This window comes from Berghia stephanieae, chromosome 1, assembly GCF_034508935.2.
Source record: "Berghia stephanieae isolate SIO BIC M18660-M18661 chromosome 1, UCSD_Bste_1.3, whole genome shotgun sequence".
Lineage (NCBI taxonomy): Eukaryota > Metazoa > Mollusca > Gastropoda > Nudibranchia > Aeolidiidae > Berghia > Berghia stephanieae.
Genome location: NC_088360.1, coordinates 26,743,786 through 26,756,481, shown reverse-complemented (window position 1 = coordinate 26,756,481; position 12,696 = coordinate 26,743,786). Strand labels below are relative to the sequence as shown.

Genomic DNA, 12,696 nt, shown 5'->3' with positions numbered 1-12,696 from the left:
ACAACGTTGTTACAATTCAGTAACGTACTCCAATTAACACAAGTGAGACTGTAAATGAGACTTTTACAATGACTCTGCATCGCCACAAATATGGATTCGAACCCTGGCAACTCGGGCGTCAGACGAACTGTCTACCACGAAACCAAAGCAAGCATTGTGCAAGTTAAAGTGAATGAGATGTTGATTGAAGCCGTTCATTGTGTCCATCAGATCTGCTGTCCTATCCATCCAACTCCATTCACTCACTGGGTGGGGTTCCCGACTTCCCATAATGGGCAGGGACGTACTCGTTGCGTCTTCTATCCCCCTATGTCTGTTTTCCAACTTGTTTTCTGTCTTTGTCTCGGGATGGGATGGGATTACTTGGTTTTGTCCAGGACCTGGCTGGGAGGGAAACAGTCAAATGTATAGTTCGAGTTTTGGGAGATTATATTTTTCCCTTGTAAATCATCTGTCTGTTATGCTCTTTATTGTTTTGTTTACATATTATTTATGCTTTGTAAACATTTGAGTGTATCCCTCTTTGTTGGGACCTGTGCTTGTGTCTGAATGAGACGTTTAGGTGATCTCAAACTAAGTACTTTGATAGTGGGCTCTTGGAATCTACTGTTTCCTATTTGAAACAAATCCCCTTTGCCTTACTTTTTCTTGGGTGCTCTAATTGTAGTTCCAGAACTTTTTACTATCCCATTTTCTTCCTTTTTACTGGCGCTGATATGACCTTAATGTGTTGCAAGCGCCGTAAAACCCTTACAAACAAAACAAAACAAACCAAGTCCATTCAGTGGTATACAACAACAACAAATAAACTCCTCTGCCTGGTCCCTTCTATCTCTGATCTTAACCTGGGTCGTCAGGTTTCTAAAGGGGTCGGGGACTGCAAAAACAATGGCGCACGGAGCAACTGGGAATATTTTTTGCCGTGTTTGAGTCCCAGGTTATTTCCCTGAGCGCCCCTTCTGAGGGATGGACCTTCCCAGGAGTTAGTAAATGCGTTGCTCGGCCACTTCACTCTACGCACACTGGGATAAGCTTCGACACTATGGCCATGAAGCTCTTAATCTTAAGGACTTACTTTATTTTAGACAATTTGGTGGTAGCTCACTTGAAAATGCACTCTTAGGTATACACATATATAAACATATACTGGGCTCCCTAAAAGGGTTTTTTAATGTGGTCTCCCTAAAAACATGTTTTTACCAAATGTCTCCTTAAAGCTACAGAAACACTTAGTAAAACATTAGGGGACCGAGTAATTTTCTATATACCATTGTGATCATCAAGCATCAGAATTGTGTTCATAAATCATTGTAGGGAATCAAACTATACTCATTTGAACAAAGATTGAACAGTTTAATCAATTTGAACAAGACATATGCTTGGTCCTCCAATTGGTGCATTTCACAGTGGTCACCTTAATAGTGGATTGATACTTATATATATATATATAACCAAAAACAAAACAAACAAAAAAAACATACACCGTTTCCATCTCTTTTTGAAGCTGATCTTGACAACAAGATTGCAAATGCCCTTTCAAGGGCAAAGAATCCGTAAAGACCAATGAGAGCCACAAGTCCTTTCATAAGTGCATCCATATGTTCATCAGCATGATCACCATGTTCCTCATTGTGATCACCATGACTGCCATGATCATGCCCACCATGATCATGCCCATCATGTCCATGCCCATGTGCGTGGTCATGAGGTGGCATTAAAGCCTAGAAATTGAAAAACAGTTTTATATATCTATCATCAGTTTCTTGTGTAAAAAATGATTGCACATGCAACAAAAGAATCAGTATATAAATATAAACAGCTCTGACGCTTAGAGAAGGTCACTAATCTAGCCGCATTATTTTTAACTTTCCTCATTCTATCGATTATACAACTTGGAGCGCCTAAGAGCATAGCATTGCGGAAATCAAGTCAGCTCATTAGGAGTGAATTTACTAAAACATTTTGTAGAATCAGTATTGATCAACTTTTTTTATTTTGCCAATGTTTCTTAAACGAAAATGAACAGATTGGCAGGCTTTTGTGACATGTGTCATGAAAATGAACAGATTGGCAGGCTTTTGTGACATGTGTCATGAAAATGAACAGATTGGCAGGCTTTTGTGACATGTGTTTTCATGGAAATATCAGAATCCAAATAAATCCTAAATTTCAGACAGAGACAGTATTACTAAAATGTAAGTGAGCTTTTCCGATATCTCAACATGTTACTACATTTATGTTGTGTCTTTGATTCATATACCTTCACTTCAAGTTTTGAAAAAAAAAAACAAAAAAACAAAACAAAACACATTGATACCATACCCAAAAAGACAATTTGAGCTCTTAAACTAAAGTTGTTATGACTTTGTCATTTCATGTGGCTTTTGTCAAGAATCTTCTGAATAAAAATTCTGCATTTACTAATCACGAAAATGATCTTTAAAAAGTCTGAAAACATTGTTTAAATGTGTAATTTATGCACTCTGCTGAGGCAAGCCAAGATAAATTTATTCTTTAGATATTTACACTTAATATGTGAATTTTTAATCTCAAAAAAGTAAATAAATCTCAAAAACTGAAAAGTAATATCAGGTTCATTAGCCAGCAGTGTTTCAAAGTTAAAGAAATCATTGTTCAATATTCAAAGATAATTACAATGAGAATTTCAAAGATATTTAAGCATGAAATGAAAATATTTTGTCACTTACATGAGGCAAAAGGTGTAATAGAGCATCACCAGCCATTGACCCAGCTCCCAAAGCCATCAAAAACTGAATGACCTGTTCATAAACCGACCTGGATCTCTTGGGAATACATAAAATACCCCAAACTGCACACAGACTAATAACAGTTACAGAAAGCATCAAGTAGAACCACACTGTGAAAATATAATGAAGAATAGAGGGTGAGGGTGGGAGAGGGAAGGGTAAAAGTGTGAATGCGTATCAAGCTATAAAAAAGGAAAATAACTACTAAAAGACTGTATTAACCATGATGTAAATCCTTAAACAAGTATATATGTTAATATATATATATAAGTATTGATATGAAAAGTCTGTACAGGGATTCATAACTTTATCCCTTTAATTATATTTTAATTACAGACGACTTCAAACTTTGATGCCCCGATTCAACAATGAAATTGATGATTAAAGAAGGGGGAGTGTGGGGAAGGTGCTTTTAAAAACTCTTGTCATTTTCCCATCCATTACAATCTGTGTCTGTTACTGACACTATCATGGTCCAAATCAGAGTTTGTTTTTTGTTTTTAAATAGTCTGTCATACCTGCCTACTTGAAAATTTCAAATTCAGTAAGAAATACAAAATTCATCAGTAATTAATGGTCAAATTTCAGTAATACTAAAGCAAACAAAAATAATGATAGATACACCCTATTTTATATGTAAAATAAACTTACCATGTTATATAGGCCTACTACTTATGCAGGTCAAGCCTCAATCAAAGTCCATTTTCCACAGCATGGCAAAATATTCAAAAGAAATCAAGTCCAGTGAATAAGTAAAAACTACATCTGCTACAAATTCTACACATTATATATAGATTTTTTTTATTGTAGCATGCGGTAAATAATGAAAAAAAATAATTATTTCTTAATTTAACGTTGCGACTATTTGTATCAGTTATATTTCTTCTATTTCCGTAAGTCCGTAATTGTCCTAACACTTCCCTAACAATTACGGGCGGTCCGTAATAATAGGCAGGTATGGTCTGTGCATGATGTCAAACGGTAAAAGTGGCAGGTCTGTCTATGGTACTATGACATGTAAAATGCAAACACTGCCTTTAAAATGAGAGTATAAGCTTATTAATCCTTACCGAGACCCATGTTGCGGTCTTCATCCTTTTCTTCCCCATGGTCATGTAAATGGTCATGTGAATGATCATGACCTATCTCACATGCTCCACTCATCAAGTTATTGATCAAGGCTGGGCATAAGTACAAAAACTCAGTTAATGTCAAATACTCTAGTCCGCTCAAACTAAAGTCTGACAGCAAAACATCCATGGAAGAACACTGAAATTGTACACAAAATGAAGGCAATATTTATATGTGATTGGTGTAGACAGCACTCATTGATTGAGAATCCTATTGGTATTTTTCAGCCAACTGGTCTACTAAGTAGTGAGTGAGCAGCTTGGTTTGCTAAATTCCGTGGACATATTTTCCATCAGTCAAGCATGAAAAAAATGTCTTTCAGGCAGTGTAGCTTTGTTAGGGTTTTTTTTTTTTTTTGTTTTTTTTTTTAGCCTAGACATATAAGAAACAAAGATTATCAAGTTCCATTCATTGACTAAAAATAGTTTTCTCTCTACAACACTTTTATAACTGAAAGTATGAATTCATACTTTTGTTGTGGCTATAGTGGATATGTAAATTAAAATATTTACCCTTCATGCTATATGCATCAAATATTCTAAGACAGCTTGTCTACATTCAATTATCCCCAACACTGATTTAAAATTCTACCTCTCAAATTATTTTAATAACTTTGTCCTACATTACCTCAAAACTTAGGTTGGCTTAGAATCCATCAATCTGTCAGTGATATAGTGGTTTTCACCCATTATTTCAACAGATTACCTATGTAATAGACAATTGAGCTATATAGTACAGCTATGTGGCCTATTGGTATAACAAACCGTCTTCAGATCGGAAGGTCCAGGGTTCAAGTCCAGCTCTAAGCGACACATAGTTGAGTCCTTGGAAAAGGTTCTTTACTCATTCTCTCATCGTACTATGGTGTAAAATTAATCCTGGCCGTTAATAACGTTGTCTGTCAGAAAAAATTGTAACATCTCCTAACAGGCATGAATGAGACCATGCTTATAAGCAGTGATGGACATTGTGAGTGCCATAAATTTAAGATACAGTCCAAGGCGGTTTATTGAGACTGCTCAGTACCCAGCAAATCGTCCCAATTAAGTGAGATCCCAATTAAACGGTGCCCATGAAAATGAGCATCACTCTGCCTTTATCCAGATTTGTGATTGGCATTAAATTTTTTTAAAATAATTTTTTTTATGTTTAGTTTCTTCCCGTTTTTTCTTCTTTTTTTTCAATTTTTTAAACCATATTTATCATTGAGACTAATTTGACGTCTATTTGGTGTAACTTCAGCGGCCACTTGGCTGCTTTTCTGATCTGCAAACTTTGTCAGAGGGGTCAGAGTTCACCCATGACGATGAACATGATGGTAGTTGATGACACGTGACAAGGGATACAGGTAAATTTTATTGTTCATATCTCTGTGGTGACAATGATGAAAGGTTTGACCACACACCCGATTGGTTGTCTCGATAGACTAATTTGCATTTTATGAACCATTTTTTTAAATGATTGAAGAAAATGAAAAAGCTCTTTTATGGGGATGGTCATTGTCAAATTTTGTCCCCATTAAGCGACAGGCCGTTCCAATTAAGCAGCTGGGAATTGGAAAGGATGCGACTTTCTATATAGAAAAAAATTTGGTTCCCGTGGAATTATCCCATAAAGCAGCACCCAAAAGACTAGCTTGGACTGTACTACAAACGTGATAGATATGAGAGGGTGGGGAAACCTCAGAGTGGAAGTGGAACTGGGACTCCCTGCCCTGTATTCTGTTTATGTGGGTACTTAAGTCGTGGATGGCTGTTGCAACAGTCTTCAACCTGTTTATTTCTGGAATCATTTGTCATGGTAGAATTTAAGTAGCCTATAAAATAAAATAAAAATATATTTATCATTGTGTAAGTTAGACTAATGTATGTGAGCAAAGTGCCTAACCCTAGAACTCGATAAATAGTAAATCAGTTGAAATAAAATTTAATCATAAGAGAAGAGGGCAAGATAGGCGTTTACAATTTCTTACCTGACTGGTATTATTGGCAACTTGCCTCCTATGCCGATGGTCGTGGTTGTGGTCATGGCCATCATGATCTCCATGGTTGTGTCCATCATGATCACTATGATGATGGCCGTGTCCATCATGATCCCCATGATCATGTCCATCATGATCCCCATGATCGTGTCCATCATGATCCCCATGATCGTGTCCATCATGATCCCCATGATCGTGTCCGTTATGATCCCCATGGTCGTGATACATCTCTCCAAGACCCATTTTGACAACAATTGTCTTTAAATCGTCTAACTGAATGGTTTCCTCATCCCCGAATCTCTCGAATAACTGCTGCGTATGGTAAAATGACTCGGATCTTAAAATATCGACGTGATCATCCCTCTTTGATCGAACATTTCCATCTTTCCGCATGGCATGGTTTAAATTCATGCAACACACAAACATTAAGATTCCTGTCACAATGTACATCTTAACAGGTTGTGTCATTCAAGATTGTAAATGAAAATGATTAAAAACTTTACTCAACTGTCAGACTTCTATTGAGAGTGAATAAATGAAATCTGAATGTATCGTCTGCTAGGTATTGACATTGACCAAGATGTCTGCACAATCCAACGTCGTTTAACTTTGAGAATTTGAGTTTAAAATATAGATTTGTTTTTCTCCTCAATTGGCATATAGACGTCTAACTGCGTTCAATTTGATGTTGAATATATTTTTTCACGTGTTTTTAACAATGTTTTGATAAAATTCAAATTCTCACGTGGAAAAATCTATGATTAGAAGCAAGTCACTCTGGTGTCGTGTGCAGTGCAAGTCACGTCTGCAAAACTTCACATCAAAATGGCCTCCTACTTCATTTGCCACGCCGCTTTTATGCCGTATGCCAGATCGAGGCTCTCTAATAGGATTGTCCCTGTCTAAAAAAATAATGGCGTAGGATTGTCGTTATTTGTTTATGGCAGTGTCTAGGTCGAAGTGCCCTTAATGCAGGTTGCATAACCCAATATAGTATGGGCTCATTGTTATACACTGTAATAGAAATATCATGGGCAATGTGTTAGAGCGGCGGTCAAATCCTAGCGAAGAAAGAAAAAAAACACGAACGGTCGGGTGTATCGATGTGAGAGGAACACACACACACACACACACACACAGACACACACACATATATATATATATATATATATATATATATATATATATATATATATATATATATATATATAGTATGCGCTTGGCTAAGAAGCTCATAACATTGCCATCCGGAAGTATAACGGACCGACACACAAAGCTGTGTGTATCCATGAACGTTTATAGTTGGGTTAATACAGTTCAGTGAGCATTACTCATAAACGCGGATGGCAAAAAACAATAACAAAGACCTGAGTGACGTCATCTTCGAACTATCTATAGAACGAAGATGACGTCTATCTGATCTTTGTTATTGTTTTTTGCCATCCGCGTTTATGAGTAATTCTCACTAAATCGTATTAACAAGACTATTTATAAACATTCAATGTTACACATAGTTTTGTGTGTTGGTCCGTTATACTTCCGGATGGCAATGTTGTGAGCTTCTTAGCCAAGCGCATACTATCTATAGACAGTTCAAGAAGAACGTAACGGTGTGATGTAAAGCTCGTTTTGCTGAACAAAATAATGTAACCTATAGATAGAATGCGCTTGGCCAAGGAGTTCACAACATTGCCATCCGGAAGTATAACGGACCAACACACAAACTCTGTGTAACCATGAACTTTTATAGTTTGGTTAATACAGTTTAGTGAGAACAACTCACAAACGCGGATGGCAAAAACAATAACAAAGGCCTGAGTGACGTCATCTGCATACTATCTATAGATAAAACGAAGTCGACGTCACTCGGGTCTTTGTTATTGTTTTTTTGCCATCCACGTTTTTGAGTAATTCTCACTTAACTGTCTTATTCAGACTATAAAAGTTCATAGTTACACATAGTTTTGTGTGTTGGTCCGTTATATTTCCGGATGGCAATGTTGTGAGCTTCGTAGCCAAGCGCATACTGTCTATTCCTTCCGAGTTTGAGTTTTAATAATCAATGGGCATGATCCAAATTCCCTTTCCATGTGCTCGGGTTTTGTTGTCACATTGCAAAATGTGCTCAAAGTGACCTACATGGTGAAAAATGTTCACAGTTTTTGGAATATCAAACATCACAATACGCTTCAATGGTCGTAACGTCACTTCCCCCGTAATGACACATGGTAACTTAGTAACTGGCTCTTAACTATCGGAACAATAGCGGATGCCCTTATGAAATATTTCTCCGACGAGCATAAAAGTGTATCCTCCAGAGGAATAAAACATTATAAATCTGATCATGTTTTGACTTTTACACATTCTGATTACAAGGCATATGAAAAGTTCTAGCCAGCATGAAGAATAAAAAGTAATGATTTTCTTTTTTAGAACCAAGATGGCCGCCGTTGCCGGGCGTCGTAACATCAGACTATTAATCCAATTGGTCATTTTGTTCAGCTTGACACATGGATATGTTTACAACTTTCATAAACAAAGCAGCGTATTTAGATAAATTTGTTAACAAATATCCAATCGTTGGACAGCATCAAATCACGTGATTGGTGACTTGATTGGACGAAAATACGAATATAGATAGTATGCGCTTGACTAAGAGGCTCACAACATTGCCATCCGGAAGTATAACGGACCAACACACAAAACTGTGTGTAACCTTAAATGTTTATAGTCTGATTAATATAGTTTAATGTGCATTACTCGTAAACGCGGATGTCAAAAAACAACAACAAAGACATAAGTGACGTTAACTTCATTCTATTTATAGATCCCCCCACCCCCCATTCTTATGTTGGGTGAGTGTGATGTTTCCAAGGAAATCCTTAAATAAATGGCCGGTAAAGAGAGAGTTAAGTGACGTATTGTTTTCACTGTTTTAATTATTGAATGAAGAAGAGTTATAGCCTAAACATTCTGCGTTTGGTATTTTGTTCTTCTTTAAAAAAAAAAAAAGAATTTTAAATTCACTTTTATATCATTACTTTTTACTAACGAAAGAGGGATAATGGAGAGGCTTCGGATGGGAACAATATTGTATTGTTGAATTTGATTCAATAGTCTGATGTCACGTCGCCCAGCAACGGCGGCCATCGTGGTTCTAAACAAAGAAAATCGGTACTTTTTATTCTTCATGCTGGCTAGAACTTTTCATATGTCTTCTGATCAGAATTTATAAAAATCAAAACATGATCATGTTTATAATGTTTTTCTCCTCTGGATAAACTTTTATGCTCGTCGGAGAAATATTTCATTGTTCCGATAGTTTAGAGCCAATTACTAAGTTACTGTGCGTCATTACGAGGGAAGTAACGACATGACTGTTGAAGCGTATTGTATTGTTTTGTTCCCACCGGAAGCCTCTACATTATCACTCTTGCGTTAGTATTTTCACGATCCCAGGCTTCAGGCAGCCCCCACCATAGAAGATCAAGGGGAAGGCCACGAGGAACATGGAGAAGAATTAAAGAAGCTGATATACAGAGAAGTGGTAAGACCTGGAATGAGATTAAAAAGTTAGCTCAGGATAGAGAAGGATGGGAACTGTTTGTCTGTGGCCTATACCCTGACCCAGGGTGAAAAAGGCAATGATGATGATGATGATTATTATTATTAAATCTTATGTTCCCTACAAATAACGTTATACAGATTGGTTTAACTGTCACTGTCATGGCCCTAACCCTAACCCTAACCAATCCGCTGGTAAAACGATCACTCAGACATTGGTCAACTACTGCCTTATGGACGGAATGAAGTTGACGTCACTCAGCTCTTTGTTATTGTTTTATTTTTTTGCCATCCATGTTTATGAGTTATTCTCACTAAACTGTATTTACCAGACTATAAACGTTTAACCCTCTCCTTACCACCCATAGGAAAATCGTCACATTCGTTACAATCAACCGACAATTTTCTTATTCTAATTTCTCTTATACATCACAAAATGTAAAGAAATGCTTTCATTACAGATATAAATACTAAACACTGTGTTGTAGAATCAGCGACATTCGTATATATTGCTGACTCACTACATCCATCGTTGTGAGTTGTCTTCTTATGCTATAGATAAATGTCATACTCCGGTGGCAATGTTGTGAACTCCTTGCCCATTTATAGATAGTATGCGCTTGCAAGAAGCTCATGACATTGCCATCCGGAAGTATAACGGACCAACACACAAAGCTGTGTGTATCCATGAACGTTTATAGTCGGGTTAATACAGTTCAGTGAGCATTACTCATAAACGCGGATGGCAAAAAACAATAACAAAGACCTGAGTGACGTCATCTTCGAACTATCTATAGAAGCATGCGCTTTGGAGTTCACAACATTGCCATCCGGAAGTATAACGGACCAACACACAAACTCTGTGTAACCATGAACTTTTATAGTCTTGTTTATACAGTTTAGTGAGAACAACTCATAGACGCGGATGGCAAAAAACAATAACAAAGACCTGAGTGACGTCATCTTCGAACTATCTATAGAATGCACTGTTACTTTTTTGTTTGAGTAAGACAATTCTATTCTTGTGTTGGGTGGGTGTGAAATTTCGGGGGAAATTCTAAAAATGGCTGGTAAGGAGAGAGTTAAGGTTACACAGAGTTTTGTGGGAGGATATTACCCGTTGTGGTTTTGCCTTAGCACAGTGAGAGACAGTCAAATGCGGGATTCCATTTTTTAAGGGGGGGGGGGGGGGGGGGGATATGATATTCTTAGCGTTATGATTCAACACTTTCGTCTGTTCTTCTGTTGGTTTACTGATATGTGTTAATTTGAGCATGGGGGTCTTGGTGGAGAGCTAACGTATGACAGAAATTTTATCTTATTACCAGATTCACCAAAGGTTTTCTCTGATATCAACGTTTAACTATAAATAGAACGAAGATGACGCCACTCAAGCCTTTGTTATTGTATTTTGCCATCCGCGTTTGTGAGCGATTCTCACTAAACTGTATTACCAGACTATAGATAGTTCGAAGATGACGTCACTCAGGTCTTTGTTATTGTATTTTACCATCCACGTTTATGAGTAATGCTCACTGAACTGTATTAACCCGACTATAAACGTTCATGGATACACACAGTTTTGTGTGTTGGTTCGTTATACTTCCGGATGGCAATGTTATGAGCTTCTTAGCCAAGCGCATACTATCTATAGATAGAACAAAGATGACGTCACTCAAGCCTTTGTTATTGTATTTTGTCATCCACGTTTATGAGTAATGCTCACTGAACTATATTAACCCGACTATAAACGTTCAATGGATACACACAGTTTTGTGTGTTCGTCCGTCATACTTCCGGATGGCAATGTTATGAGTTTCTTAGCCAAGCGCATACTATCTATAAACATGTCTGATAATCCGTATTGTCATGGTCTCAGCATTGTTGTGATAGAAACATTCGTAGACCAACACAAAGTATATTCCATATCAACAATATTAAATCAATCTCGTAGTTATCATACCAGCAAATAATATTAATATCTGCACACAGTTTAACCCTCTCCTCACCAACTGTAGGAAAATCGTCACATTCGTTACGATACAACCAACATTTTTCTTATTCAAATTTCTCTTGTAAATCATAAAATTTAAAGAAAATGAACAGTGTGTTGTAGAGCATGTTTTGCGTAAGAAATTATTTATCGCAAGAACTTGCTGCTCATGTGTTTGAGTGTTAAAAAATCTATTTTTGTGTTAGTTGAGTGTGAAGTTTTAGGGAAAATCCTGAAAATGGCTGGTAAGTAGAGAGTTAAGATCATGTCTTTTCTTCCTCTGGATTCGTCGTCTTGATTTATTGTTATCCTGTCGCTCAACCGCAGGTTATTATAGACAACACCTTCGCCACGTTCGGATAAAATTTCAATTTTGAAAAAAATATCACAAGATTTTCCTTTAAATTTGAAGGCGTCGTATCAATTGGATTCCGAGTTTGGCTCTCTGGTACAGTGATATTTGTATTCTAAGTTTTCATCCGATAATATTTTATAGGAGGCATGCCAGCTTCTCACGGGCCCAGATTGTGACAGGTACATTTTGTCACAGGCCCAGTTTGTCACAGGTCCAGTTTGTCACAGACCCAGTTTGTCACAGGCCCAGTTTGTAGGCGCCTAGGCATGCCAGTTTGTCACAGCCCCAGTTTGTCACAGGCCCAGTTTGTCACAGACACAGTTTGTAGGCATGCCAGTTTGTCATAGACCCAGTTTGTAGGCATGCCAGTTTGTCACAGGCCCAGTTTGTCACAGACACAGTTTGTAGGCATGCCAGTTTGTCACAGCCCCAGTTTGTCACAGGCCCAGTTTGTCACAGACACAGTTTGTAGGCATGCCAGTTTGTCATAGGCCCAGTTTGTCACAGACACAGTTTGTAGGCATGCCAGTTTGTCACAGGCCCAGTTTGTAGGCATGCCAGTTTGTCACAGCCCCAGTTTGTCACAGGCCCAGTTTGTCACAGACACAGTTTGTAGGCATGCCAGTTTGTCACAGGCCCAGTTTGTAGGCATGCCAGTTTGTCACAGGCCAAGTTTGTCACAGGACCAGTTTGTCACAGACACAGTTTGTAGGCATGCCAGTTTGTCATAGACCCAGTTTGTAGGCATGCCAGTTTGTCACAGGCCCAGTTTGTCACAGACACAGTTTGTAGGCATGCCAGTTTGTCACAGCCCCAGTTTGTCACAGGCCCAGTTTGTCACAGACACAGTTTGTAGGCATGCCAGTTTGTCACAGCCCCAGTTTGTCACAGGCCCAGTTTGTCA

At 37.8% G+C, this 12,696-nt stretch overlaps 1 protein-coding gene across 1 annotated transcript; it reads right to left on the bottom strand.

Moving 5' to 3' along the window:
- Positions 1-63: 63 nt before the first annotated feature.
- On the bottom strand, positions 64-6,722 carry LOC144965518 (zinc transporter ZIP6-like). Its single transcript, XM_078900960.1, has 5 exons — positions 5,872-6,722; positions 3,839-4,037; positions 2,709-2,878; positions 1,482-1,721; positions 64-384 (listed from the first exon to the last, which is right to left on the bottom strand). Exons 1-5 carry the CDS (start codon positions 6,346-6,348, stop codon positions 64-66), a joined length of 1,407 nt encoding a protein of 468 aa, XP_078757086.1. The 5' UTR covers positions 6,349-6,722.
- Positions 6,723-12,696: the final 5,974 nt, after the last annotated feature.

Excerpts from the sequence above, each read along its gene's own strand:
- LOC144965518 (XM_078900960.1), bottom strand. The coding sequence starts at position 6,348 with ATGACACAACCTGTTAAGATGTACATTGTGACAGGAATCTTAATGTTT. Across the intron at positions 2,879-3,838 it reads AGACCGCAACATGGGTCTCG|TGTGGTTCTACTTGATGCTT; the intron begins GTAAGGATTAAT and ends ATATTTTCACAG. Across the intron at positions 385-1,481 it reads CAAAAAGAGATGGAAACGGT|CCAGGTCCTGGACAAAACCA; the intron begins GTATGTTTTTTT and ends TTTCCCTCCCAG.